Here is a 13,648-nt window from a genome sequence, read left to right on the forward strand (position 1 = left end):
AGAGAAGGACGTCAGACAGAGGGACAAGAAGGGATCTCAGACAGAGGGACACGGCGACAGCAGGAAGCTGGCACGTGCCCAGCCGTCCTGGCAGGTGCCACCTGGAGGAAGATCCTACCTGGAGGAAGATCCTACCTGGAGGAAGGCCCGCAGCCGGCACACCTCCACCCCCATGCAGTCCAAGGCACTCTGGGTGAACTGTGGGCACAGGCACAGGGAACCCTCAGCACAGGGACGGGGATGGGGACAGGGACAGGGACAGGGACAATTCCAGGGCACACCGGAGCTTCAGTCCCAGGAAGTCCAGGATGGACCTTGCCAGCACCCCAGGATTTTCAGGAGCAGGGAAACGGGCTGAGGCAGTCAAGTTATTTTCTGGTCTATTTGGTTCTCCCCTCGGGAAATCCAGGGTACAACCCCCACCCCGAGACACGAGGGTCTCCACATCCCCATTCCTGCTCTTCTCGTCCCCATGTCCCCAGTCCTGAGCCCAGTGCCACCACCGGGGAAGGTGGCAGCAGGGGCACCTCCCCTCCCACCGGGATCCTGGGGACACAGAGGTGGCACAGAGGGATCAGGGAAGGGTTGTGCCCGCTCACCTTGATGTGGTCGGCCAGCTGCAGGGTGCAGTCCTCAGCCTGGTCGGCCAGGTGGATGCTGTACAGGTGCTGTGGGAATGGCAGGATCAGCATCCACGGGTGTTGGAAAAAATCCAACGTGGGAACACTCAAAAAAAAAAAAAACCCCCGAATTTCGAGGGTTTGGGCCGTTTTTGAAAGGGACAACAGTGCCCCGAAAGAGCTGGTGGCGCTTAATTCCACAGGTCGGCAGCGTGGATGGAGGGAAGGAAAATGGGATGGGAGAGAACCACACCCCCCGGGGACACGGAGCAGGGGACACAGCCACGGTCACCTGGGTGACAACACCCGAAGGGAAGGGCTGCCAAAAGGAGCGAAATCCCAGCTGATCCGTGGGCCAAGGGGCTGGATATCCAAGAGGTGAGGTGGCACCGGTGCCCACCTGGTAGTACTTGATGGCTTTGGTGAGCGGCTCCACGTTGACGGTCTCGTCCAGCTGGTCCTTGTGGAGCAGCTCGATCAGGAAGTCCAGGGAGCGCTCGTGGACGCTCATCTCGGGGTACAGGGTGCCCACCTTCTTGTACACCTCCACACTGCAGCGGTTCAGGGCCCTGAGGGGACGGGGACAAGGGGCTGGGTGCATCTGCGGGCAGGGAAATCAGAGCCCTGGGGACAGGGACACAGCCGGGACAGGGACACCGGGAGGTGTGACCCCTCTCAAGGGAACAAGGGGGTCCTGCTGCTGCTTCGGAGCCTGGCTCCCAAAATTCCTCCATGTGTCACCTCTTGGGAAGGAGAAGGGGATCCCAGCCTTCTTTGGAGCCTGGTTCCCAAAATTCCATGTGTCACCTCTTGGGAAGGAGAAGGGGAGCCCAGCCTTCTTTGGAGCCTGGTTCCCAAAATTCCTCCATGTGTCACCTCTTGGGAAGGAGAAGGGGAACCCAGCCTTCTTTGGAGCCTGGCTCCCAAAATCCCTTCCCACGTCACCTCTTGGGAAGGACACAGAGAAGGGACTCCTGCTGCTTTTTTTCTAAACTGGCTCCCAAAATTCCTTCATGTGTCATCTAATGGGAAGGAGAAGGGGATCCCATCCTTCTTTTCAGCCTGGTTCCCAAAATCCCTTCTCATGTCATCCCTTGGGAAGGACACATAGAGAAGGGGATCCTTGTGTTTTTTTTCTAAACTGGCTCCCAAAATTTTTTCATGTGTCATCTTTTGGGAAGGACACACAGAGGTCACAGAGAAGGGGATCCTGTTGTTTTTTCCTAGCTTGGCTCCCAAAATTCCTTCATGTGTCTTCTCTTGGGAAGGAGAAGGGGAACCCATCCTTCTTTTCAGCCTGCCTCCCAAAAATCCTTTCTCATGTCATCCCTTGGGAAGGATACACAGAGGTCATGGAGAAGGGTATCTTTCTGCTTTTTTCTAAACTGGCTCCCAAAATTCCTCCATGTGTCATCTCTTGGGAAGGAGAAGGGGATCCCATCCTTCTTTTCAGCCTGGCTCCCAAAATCCCTTCCCATGTCATCCCTTGGGAAAGACACAGAGAAGGGGATCCTTGTGTTTTCTTCTAGACTGGCTCCCAAAATTCCTTCATGTGTCATGTCTTGGGAAGGAGAAGGGGATCCCAGCCTTCTTTTCTTGCCTGGTTCCCAAAATCCCTTCTCATGTCACCTCTTGGGAAGGACACGGAGAGGTCACAGAGAAGAGTATCCTGCTGTGTTTTTCCAGACTGGCTTCCAAAACTCCTTCATGTGTCTTCTCTTGGGAAGGACACACAGAGGTCACAGAGAAGGGGATCCTGCTGCTTTTTTCTAGACTGGCTCCTGAAATTCCTCCATGTGTCACCTCTTGGGAAGGAGAAGGGGAACCCAGCCTTCTTTGGAGCCTGGCTCCCAAAATCCCTTCCCACGTCACCTCTTGGGATGGACACACAGAGGTCATGGAGAAGGGTATCTTCCTGCTTTTTTCTAAACTGGCTCCCAAAATTCCTCCATGTGTCATCTCTTGGGAAGGAGAAGGGGAACCCATCTTTCTTTTCAGCCTGGCTCCCAAAATCTCTCATGTCACCCCTTGAGAAAGACACAGAGCAGGGAATCCTGCTGCTTTTTTCTAAACTGGTTCCCAAAATTCCTTCATGCGTCTTCTCTTGGGAAGGACACACAGAGGTCACAGAGAAGGGGATCCTCACAGAGGAATAAGGGGATCCTGCTGGTTTTTTCTAGCTTGGCTCCCAAAATCCCTTCCCATGTCACCCTTTGAGAGGGACACGCAGAGGTCATGCAGAAAGGGGTCCCACAGCTGTTTTTTTCCAGCCCAGCTCCCAAGATCCACTGTGATCTCTTGGGGGACACACAGAGCTCATGGAGAAAAGGATCCCACTGCCTTTATTTTTTTTTTTTTTTTGTCCCCTATCCCAGCTCCCAAAATCCCTTCCCATGTCATCCCTTGGGGAAGAGGAGGGTCACAGAGAAACGACCCCAATAAAAGCCGTCCCCCCAACCCCATCCCAAACCCCTGGAGCTCAGCCAGCAGAGGAGGGGAGGGAGGGAAGGGGAGGCACTCACTGCTCGTATTTGTGCAGCGTGGCCTGGAGCAGGCTCAGGGAGTAGACGAGGCCGGCGGCGAAGCTGAGCTGCTCCCCGGGCGCTCCTCGCAGCCCCGCGCGCTCGGCGCAGCTCTCGCTCAGCTCGAACCTCTCCTGCGCCTGTTTGCTGATCAGCTCGGCCTGGAGGCGACAGGGAAATCCTTCAGGGCAGCCCACGCCTCCCTGCTCTGTCCCTCTGAGCCGCGGATGACGGCCCCCCCGCCTCCCCAAAAAGTGACCCGTCCTTGCGGAGCCACCGCCGGCACCGCGGAGTCACCAGCCCCGGGTGCTGCCTCCCCTTCCCTTCTCCCAGAAGGTGGGAAATGGGTTTGTGGAGAGTCCTGGAAGCCCCAGAGAAGGCTCACACAGCCTGGGGCATCTGTGTGCAAACTTTGAGATAAACGCTGGTTTACAAAGGCCACGGAACAGGACGGCGTTGTTGAGAGAGGAATGGAACTGGAAACAAGTTTCAAAGGATGGCTTTGCAAATAGACTGGATATTTCGGAGCAATAGAAATATTGAAAGGTGCATTGTGTAGGACCCAAGAGGGGTAATTTTAGATGATTGGCTTTAGGGCATTAACAGCATCATGTGGCAAAAGCTGATGGGCCAAAAAACGCTTATGAAGTGTTGTAATTAGGAAATGGTTTCGCTTCTGATTATAATGGTGTGAATTGTAACAGCTGTATTGTCTCATGAGACTGAAAATGGAATAAAAATCTGTAGTGTGTAGTAGATACTCACATGGCGTGTGTTTGCATGTAAACTTTGTGAGCCTCTTGTCAGGCTTTGAGAATTCTCTACAAACCCGTTTCCCACACAGACCACCATTTCATGATCGTGGAATCACGGAATTATTTAGGTCGGAAAAGTCCCTTAAGACCGTCGAGTTCAACTCGGTTGAACCCCACAGAGCGTGTCCCCAAGTGCCACATCCCCCCAGAAACGGGGACTCCACCACTGCCCCGAGCAGCTGGGCCAGAAGGAAATTCCCAACACTCCTTTCCACAAGGAATTTTCCCAACATCCCGCCCCAACCCCTCCAGAGACGACGACTGCGGTCACTCAAACCTTCGGGAATGACAAACCCCCCAGTTCCCCCGGGGACAAAGGCGTGGTTTCCCAGCGCGGGTTCTCCCGCGCCCCACCTTGCAGATGAGGCGTGGGATGAGCAGCAGCACCAGGACGCAGTCGTGGTCGCCGCCGTGGCGCAGGAAGCTGTCGGGCATGAAGGAGGTGAGGAGGGACACGTGGCGGTTGGCCTGCTGCACTTCCATCTGCCGCAGCTCCATCTCGATGGCCTGCGGGGACACCCCGTCACTCCCCGGCACAGCCCAGCTCCGGGGGGATAAACCAGGGGATGCCGATCCTTTGGAGAACGCCTCGGTGCCTGTCTGGCAGCTCCCAACCCACCCAGTGCCATCCCAGTGCCACCACGCTAGCCGAGGGTGATCCAGCCTGGTCCTGGGCAGTTCCAGGGGTGGGGTAGCCAGAGTTTCTCTGGGAAATCCATTCCAGGGCATTCCCACCCTCACAGGGGAGGATTTCTTCCCAATATCCCATCTAAATCTCCGCTTTTCCAGTGGGAAGCCATTCCCTGTGTCCTGTCCCTCCACCTCATGTCCCCAGTCCCTCTCCAGCTCTCCTGGAGCCCTGCAAGAGCTCTCTCCAGAGCCTTCCCTTCTCCAGGTGAAGATTCCCAGTTCTCCCAGCCCGGCTCCAGAGCAGAGGGGCTCCAAAATCATGGAATGGTTTGGACTGGAAGGGACCTTAAAGCTGCCATGGGCAGGGACACCTCCCACCATCCCAGGCTGCTCCAACCCCATCCAGCCTGGCTTTGGACACTTCCAGGGATCCAGGGACACCCACGACCCTGGGAATACCCTGGAGCCTGTCCCAGGGCATGGATAAGCCCAGCCAGGTCTCCTGCTGGCCCTACCTTGGCGTGGGCTTTCGTCTCTGCGAATTTGATCTTGAAGTCGAACATCTCAGGGGGAGGCTGCTGCTGCCTCTCGGCCGACGCTTCCTGCTGGCTCATCAGCTCCCTGTTCACGTCCTGGACACGGGGACACGGAGATCAGGGACCCCAGAGCCCCAGCAAGGCCCTCCCCAAACCTCCCCCAGCACCTCCTCCTTGGGGCCTCCTTCTGCAACAGCCGGGGAAGGAGGAGGGGAGGGAGAGGCACCAGGTGTGTTCCAGTCCAGGAATATCCACAGGATCATTCCCCAGCTCCCTTTATGCCAGGAGACCTGAGCCCAGGGCTGGGATAGCCCCCAGAGGGAAGAATTTTCTCCCAATAGCTGATCTAAATTTCCACTTTCCCAGTGGGAATCCATTCCCCGTGTCCTATCCGTCCATCCCTTGTCCCAAGTCCCTCTCCAGCTCTCCTGGAGCCTCTTTAGGCACTGGAAGGGGCTCTGAGCTCTCCTTGAAGCCTTTCCTTCTCCAGCTTGGACATTCCCAGCTCTCCCAGCCTGTCCCTGCAGGAGAAGGCACTGTGGGGGGATCCCCGTGGAAGCTCCACGTGCCCGGGGCCCATGAGACATTCCCAGGGGACGCTCCCTCCGGCTCTCCTGACCTCCGGGAGGAGCGGGAGGCGTCCCAAGGCGCCGCACCTGCAGGTGGGCCGTCAGCTCCCGGTACTTTTTGATGGTCTGCTGGTAGTCGGCCACGGTCTCCTGCGCGGCCTCCACGCGCTTCTCGGCCTGGCGCACGCGCGCCGTGGCCATGTCCAGCTGCTCGCGCAGCTCCAGCTCCGTCTCGCGGGCGTTCTCCTGCAGCTCGTCGTTCATCTCGTTCATGGCTTCCTGCGGGGACAAAGTCACGCCGGGCGGCTCTGGAGAGCTCCCACACATCCCTCTGGATCCGCAGCCGGGCGGTTCCGTTGTTCCAGCCCCCCGTCCTGACGGCCTGGAGCAGCTGTTGTCCCAGGGGATTCGGCCTTACCAGGTCCCCGACGGTCTCACGCAGCTCGCGGACCTTCTCCTCCAGATCCAGGTTTCTCTCGGTCAGAGTCTCCACCATCTCCTCAGCTCCCAGCGCTGCGTCCACCTGCCAGGACACATCCCAATCTATCCGTGTGCCAGGACACACATCCCAATCCATCCCTGCGCCAGGACACATATCCCAATCCATCCCTGCGCCAGGACACACATCCCAATCCATCCCTGTGCCAGGACACACATCCCAATCCATCCACACACCAGGACACACATCCCAATCCATCCATACACCAGGACACATATCCCAATCCATCCATACACCAGGACACACATCCCAACCCATCCATACACCAGGACACACATCCCAATCCATCCACACACCAGGACACATCCCAATCCATCCATACACCAGGACACACATCCCAATCCATCCACACACCAGGACACACATCCCAATCCATCCATACACCAGGACACATATCCCAATCCATCCCTGCGCCAGGACACACATCCCAATCCATCCCTGTGCCAGGACACACATCCCAATCTATCCACACACCAGGACACATCCCAATCCATCCATACAGCAGGACACACATCCCAATCCATCCACACACCAGGACACACATCCCAATCCATCCCTGTGCCAGGACACACATCCCAATCCATCCCTGTGCCAGGACACACATCCCAATCCATCCCTGCACCAGGACGCACATCCCAATCCATCCCTGTGCCAGGACACACATCCCAATCCATCCCTGCGCCAGGACACACATCCCAATCCATCCCTGTGCCAGGACACACATCCCAATCCATCCCTGTGCCAGGACACATCCCAATCCATCCACACACCAGGACACACATCCCAATCCATCCATACACCAGGACACACATCCCAACCCATCCATACACCAGGACACACATCCCAATCCATCCCTGTGCCAGGACACACATCCCAATCCATCCCTGCACCAGGACACACATCCCAATCCATCCATACACCAGGACACACATCCCAACCCATCCATACACCAGGACACACATCCCAATCCATCCACACACCAGGACACATCCCAATCCATCCATACACCAGGACACACATCCCAATCCATCCACACACCAGGACACACATCCCAATCCATCCATACACCAGGACACATCCCAATCCATCCCTGCGCCAGGACACACATCCCAACCCATCCATACACCAGGACACACATCCCAATCCATCCCTGCGCCAGGACACACATCCCAACCCATCCATACACCAGGACACACATCCCAATCCATCCCTGTGCCAGGACACACATCCCAATCCATCCATACACCAGGACACATCCCAATCCATCCATACACCAGGACACACATCCCAATCCATCCCTGCACCAGGACACACATCCCAATCCATCCCTGTGCCAGGACACACATCCCAATCCATCCATACAGCAGGACACACATCCCAATCCATCCACACACCAGGACACACATCCCAATCCATCCCTGCGCCAGGACACACATCCCAATCCATCCCTGCGCCAGGACACACATCCCAATCCATCCCTGCACCAGGACACACATCCCAATCCATCCACGCACCAGGACACACATCCCAATCCATCCACACACCAGGACACATCCCAATCTATCCATGCCAGAACACATTCCAATCCATCCCTGCGCTCAGGAGTCTCCCACATCCAGGCAGAACCCAGCGCAGGGTTTGGAATTCGGGAACATGGGACCAGGAGTGTTGTTCCCTGCACTGGGATCACTGCACGTGGTTCTCCAGGTGTCTCAATGCCCCAAATGTCCCTAAATGTCCACGAAGTGTCCCACACATCCTATCCCAGCTGTCCCTCACCTGCTCCTTGAGCTCATCCACCGTCTTCTCCGCCTGCTTCACCTCCTCCTGCAGCTTCTCCCGCTGCTGCCGCAGCGACTCCAGCTCCGTGTTCTTCTTCTCCATCTGCTTCTGGAGCTTCACGTGCTCCTGCTTCTCCGAGGCGGACAAATCCCGCATCCTGGCACAGCCACGAGTCCCGTCAGAGCCGGCCCAGGAGCACCTGGTGCCACCTGGGGAGCTCCTCCAACCCCACCCGCCCCTCCCTGGTGAGCAGCGTTCCCAAAATTCAGCTCGTTTACAGCGAGGGATGGGTCCCACCCGAACTTCTTGGCTGCAGATTCCCAAATGAGAAGCCCTGTGGGGTGGGATCATCCAGGGAAATGTAGATCCCAGAGCTGGGCAGGGTCTGGAGAACAGCGCTGGGATGGCGAGCACCACATCCATAGGGAATGAGGCGTGGGAAGGGTCTGGAGTAGCTCATTCTGTCCCCAACCCCTGTGACAAGGGACTCTCCCTCCCCTGTGGATGCTGTAAGAGCTCGGCAAAGATCCCAGACCCGCCAGGAGGAATGACATGGGATCGGTGCTCTCAGACTGAGGGGGCACAAGGGGCCTGGGGAGGAATGTCGGGAAGCACAGGTGGGCTCCCACCTGACAAGAGCCTCCTTCAGCCTGGCGTTCTGCTCCTCCAGCTGTTTGACCTGGTAGCTGGATGCTGCTCCGTCAGAGCCTGCGGAGGAAGGGAAGAATCAGAATCCCAGCATCCCAGCATCTCAGCATCCCAAAATCCCAGACTGGCCTGGGTGGGAAGGGACCTTTAAATCCCACCCACTCCCACCCCCTGACATGGGCAGGGACACCCTCCACTATCCCAGGGTGCTCCAAGCCCCATCCAACCAGGCTTTGGACACTTCCAGGGATAGAGCAGCCACAGCTTCTCTGGAAAAAGTCATTCCAGGGCCTCAGAACCCTCACAGAGAAGAATTCCTTCCCAACATCCCACCTAACCCCAGCCCCATTCTCCAAGCCCAAAGTCCCTCTCCCTTCCCACCTTTCTCCTCGATCTCGTGCTTGAGTATCTCCAGGTCCATGGTGAGGTATTCCACCTTCTCCTTGAGGGAATCCACCTCCTGCTGCAGGGACTCCGCCCGCTCCTCGGCCATCTCCTTGTCCAGCGTGGCCATCTCGATGGCGTCGGCCGTGTCCGCCATCTCCTCCATGTACCTCTCCTTGGCTTCCAGGGCATCCTTGGCTTCCTGTGGGCGAGCGCAGCGGGTGAGGGCACCCCACCACGCTGGAGAGAGCCCACAACAGCCCTCGGGAAACGACCGTCCCGCAATCCAGCGCTCCAGGGCATTCCCACTCCCCTCCTCCCTGCTCCACACCCGGAGAGCCTGGCAGGAAAACCATCTGCGGGTGAGGACAAAGGGAAGGGGACGGGGAAACACTGGAGCAGACTGATAAATCCCTGGGGAAAGAAATCAGGAATCCAGCGTGGAAAAGTAGGGCAGGGAGAAGGAAATGCTCCTTGGCTGTTTGAATGGAGTCCTGGGAGCTGCGGGCACAGGGGAGGGGGAAAGGGAAGCTCCTGGAATTCCTGGAGAGAGAGAGGGAAGAGGGAAACACCTGGAGAGACAGAGACAAGAGGGAAACACCTGGAGAGAGAGAGACAAGAGGGAAATATCTGGAGAGAGAAGCACCTGGAAAGAGAAGGAATGAGGAATCCAAAGTCCCACCTTGGCTCAGCTTGGTTCCCAAATACACCCCGATGTCGATTCGGAGCAAAGGAAAAGACCTTTAGTTGCACCAGGGGAGGTTTAGTTGGATGGTGGGAAAATTCTCTCCCAGAAAGGTTTGTCAGGGCTGGAATTCCTCCTGGAATCACCTCTCCGGGCACTGCCCCCTGCCCAGGGACACTCACTCACCTTCTTGGCCTCCTTCAGGCGCTTCTGGAGCTCAGCCTGCTGCTCCTGCATTTTGCTCTTCCATTCCTGCACCTGCTCCAGCTGGATCTTGTACTTCTCCAGCTCCTTGAGCTTCGCCTTGTCCTCATTCCGCTTGATTTTCAGCGTCTCCAGCTTCTCCTCAAGGTCCCTGACCTGAGCACGGAGATTCTCTTCCTCCTACAAGCCAAGAATTTGGGAAGGAGCAGGGACATCCTCTGGACAGAGCTCTGGGGATGTTCCTGGAAGCCCACGGAACCTGGCCTGACTTCTGTCATCGATATTGGGGCAGTTTGAGAAGAGAGGGACTCGGGACAAGAGCCTGGAGTGCCAGAAATGGCTTCCCACTGCAGAGAGCGGGATTAGATGGGATATTGGGAAGGAATTCCTGGCTGTGAGGGTGGTGAAGCTCTGGCAGAGGTTGGTCAGAGAAGCTGTGGCTGCCTGATCCCACTGCAGCTCCACATCATTCCCAGGTGATCTCTCCCCAGGGAAAATTGATCCGGGTCCTTTTCCAGCAGCTCAGCTCCCAGGGCAGGGAAAGGCTGATGCCAGCATTCCCGCAGGAAGGGATGCAGGGACACAGGGATGTGACCTCCCTCCCTGGCAGCAGCCACGGGGGCTAAAGCTTCAAACCCCAAAGCTGGGTGACAGCAAGGAACGGGTCTTGGAAAAATTCAGTACTTCCCATGGATTCCTCCTCAGCTGCTTTCCAGAATGCTGGACGTTCTGATGTCCCCAAAAAAGCCACTTCCGCACCCAGTTACAGAAACCAGAGAGCTCTGGGAATGGGGACACGGGTGGGGACACGCCCTACTCCCACCCTGGGGTGCCTTCTCCAGCTCTCCCTTCCACACACGATCCCAAAGCCTTCCTGCTCTTCCCACCCTGGCCTTGTGCCCCAAATCTGCCCCGAGCTCTAATTAACTCATTAATCAAAGCAGGGTGGAAGCGATGAAAGAAGTATTTTAAAGCTCGAAACTGGAATAACTCTGTAATGATTAAAAATCCCTGGATTTGGGAAATATTGGATCTTTCCAGGTGGGCTTTGCATCCCAAGGCAGGAGGGCCCCCAGAGCAGTGGGTGTTGCCAGCTGGACCCTCTGGATTTAACAGGATCAAGCTCTGACTCAGAGCCTCAGCGATCCCAAACTGCTCCGATGCCAACCGTGTCCCACAGGGATCTGGGAGGGGCTGGAGGTGCACTGGGAATTCTCTTTGGAAGTGGCTTCCCAGCTGTGCTGCTTCTGCCTCTGTCCTGGCCAGCTCCAAAATGTCCCAATGCTCTTCCCACAGCCCAGAGCACTTCTCCTTCTCCTTCTCCTTCTCCTTCTCCTTCTCCTTCTCCTTCTCCTTCTCCTTCTCCTTCTCCTTCTCCTTCTCCTTTTCCTTCTCCTCCTTCTTCTCCTCCTCCTCCTTTTCCTCCTCCTCCTCCTTTTCCTTCTCCTTTTCCTTCTCCTCCTCTTCCTCCTCCCCCTCTTCCTCCTCCTCCTCCTCTTCCTCCTGCTCCTCCTTTTCCTTCTCCTCCTCTTCCTCCTCCTCTTTCCTCCTCCTCCTCCTCTTCTTCCTCCTCCTCCTCCTCCTCTTCTTCCTCCTCCTCCTCCTCCTCCAGTGCTCACTTGGCACAAGAACATTCTCCATCTCCATATTCAATCCTTAAGGATTTCTCTCCCACATTTCCTCCCTTCAAGCCACAAATCCCTTCCCAAGGTGAATCCTGCTGGCTGGAGCCGACCCCGGGGGCCAGCTGGGACCACACAGCCCTGCCTGAGCCCTCAGACCCCACTCAGACCCCACTCAGACCCCACTCAGACCCCACTCGGATCCCGCTCAGATCCCACTCGGATCCCACTCAGATCCCACTCGGATCCCACTCAGATCCCACTCAGACCCCACTCTGACCCCCCTCAGATCCCACTCGGATCCCACTCGGATCCCACTCGGATCCCACTCAGATCCCACTCAGACCCCGCTCGGATCCCACCGTAAAACACGCGGCACAAGCCGGGACAGCCGGGGAGCAGCAACCCCCGCCGGGGGCAGAGCTCACCTGGGCGCCGCTCACCTTGGTGGGCGAGGGGAGCGGCGGCGCCCCCGGGGAGCCCAGGGAGGGCGTGGGGATGACGGGGGCCACCAGCGGGGTCTGGGCGGGCGTGCCGGGCTCGCTGCTGCTCATCTCCCCGCCGGACGCCGAGGCCGAGCCCGAGGGCCCGGCCGTGCCGCCGGACGCCGATGACGTGGGGGTCCGGGTGGGCTGCAACAACACCAGCACGGGTCAGGGGGAGTCAGGGCGGGACATCCCGAGGGATGCTGCTCCCACAGCCTCCCGCCCTGACACCTCAGAGTCCCGTTTCCAGCAGGGGAAACCTGGAGCGTGGTGACAGTGGGGATTCCCTGTGTGTCACCGCAGGATCCCCTGGGAATTCTGCTCTGGAGGAGCTGGGCTGGGAGAGAATTCATGGATAATCCATTGGGGAAGGACTCCACGTGTTTTCCAGAGATGCTGTGGCTGCCTCATATCCCTGGAAGTTTCCAAGGTCAGGGTGGATGGGGCTTGGAGCGCTCCGGGATAGTGGGAAGTGTCCCTGCCCATGGTAGGGGGTGGCACTGGATGACCTCCAAGGTCCCTTCCAACCCAAACCATTCCAGGATTCCGTTACTAAAGAATTCCAGGATTCCAGGATCCCAGCTCCGGAGGGCAAGACAGCAAAACCTCAGAGCCCACCAAGATGAGAACCCAGTTTTAGGGGAGCAACAAGAAAATCAACAAGGAGTGAGTTCCCAGTGTCCAGCGGGGCCTGGTGCTGCTTCATTAGCGCTTATGAGGCTGTTAATTAATCGCTGTCTGAACCCAGGCAACGGGAAAAGGGGTGGGGGAGAAGCACCAGGTGCTCCCCACCATTCTCCTCACAGACCCTATTTTTGGAGCACTCACCCCGCCTGTGTAAATTAAATTTCCTGAGTTAATTTTATTTCTGGAAATGGGATTTTTGGTGCCATGAGGCTTCACCAGGTGTGTGGTTTCACCCAGGGGCACAGCTGGGAAGGAGAAACATTCACCCTCTGCCATTATTTTCCCCAAAACAGAGGCAAATCCAAGTTAGCTCCACTGCAGCAAGTCCAGCACCTCTTGGAGAGGCCCAGCCTGTCCTCCTGGGATGATCCCAGTTCTCCCAGGCACAGGAAACAGGGAATTTCTGGATGGCACCCTGCCCCACACGCGCTTTCTTCCAGATACAACTCAAAACAAAGATCTTTGCTGTTCCTGGTGCTTTTGGGGTCACAGATCCCCCTGAGAGAGCAGAGTTGGATGGGATATTGGGATGGAATTCCAGGCTGTGAGGGTTCTGAGCCCTGGCACAGGGTGTCCAGAGAAGCTGTGGCTGCCCCTGGATCCCTGGAAGTGCGCAAGGCCAGGTTGGACGGGGCTTGGAGCAACCTGGGATAGTGGGAGGTGCTCCTGGGTGGAGCTGGATGGGCTTTAGGTCCCTTCCAACCCAAACCATTCCATGATTCCAGGATCCCAACCCCACCTCCCTGCCCAGCGCAGGTGTGAGGCTGAAGGAGCAGGAGGTCCCACAGGACATTCCTGAAGAGACATCCACAAGAACCACTCAAGGGAATGGGACGGGATCCCAGAGCCCTGGGGCCGATGGAAACCACCCCTGCCTGGGCCGAGGTGCTGGAAGCATCCGGTGAGGACGGAGCCCTCCCTGCAGCACCCTGCCACAGGAGAATTCTCAGGGCCAGCTGG

At 57.3% G+C, this 13,648-nt stretch overlaps 1 protein-coding gene across 7 annotated transcripts in view; it reads right to left on the reverse strand.

The window, feature by feature from the left end:
• The window catches only part of DCTN1 (dynactin subunit 1), a 60,083-nt gene that overhangs the window by 13,290 nt on the left and 33,145 nt on the right, over positions 1-13,648 (reverse strand). For all 7 annotated transcript variants that reach the window (XM_040063749.1, XM_040063745.2, XM_040063748.2 and 4 more), the window contains 13 exons: positions 11,960-12,148; positions 9,877-10,074; positions 9,003-9,207; positions 8,603-8,681; positions 7,971-8,130; positions 6,111-6,215; positions 5,780-5,971; positions 5,103-5,219; positions 4,312-4,464; positions 3,143-3,303; positions 1,021-1,189; positions 600-668; positions 136-198 (listed from right to left, as the gene is read on the reverse strand). In XM_040063749.1, coding sequence (XP_039919683.1) covers positions 136-198; positions 600-668; positions 1,021-1,189; positions 3,143-3,303; positions 4,312-4,464; positions 5,103-5,219; positions 5,780-5,971; positions 6,111-6,215; positions 7,971-8,130; positions 8,603-8,681; positions 9,003-9,207; positions 9,877-10,074; positions 11,960-12,148 — 1,860 coding nt within the window. The remainder of the gene's footprint in view (positions 1-135; positions 199-599; positions 669-1,020; positions 1,190-3,142; positions 3,304-4,311; positions 4,465-5,102; positions 5,220-5,779; positions 5,972-6,110; positions 6,216-7,970; positions 8,131-8,602; positions 8,682-9,002; positions 9,208-9,876; positions 10,075-11,959; positions 12,149-13,648) is intronic.

The sequence above is a fragment of the Hirundo rustica genome, chromosome 5 (genome assembly GCF_015227805.2).
Source record: "Hirundo rustica isolate bHirRus1 chromosome 5, bHirRus1.pri.v3, whole genome shotgun sequence".
Taxonomy (NCBI): domain Eukaryota; kingdom Metazoa; phylum Chordata; class Aves; order Passeriformes; family Hirundinidae; genus Hirundo; species Hirundo rustica.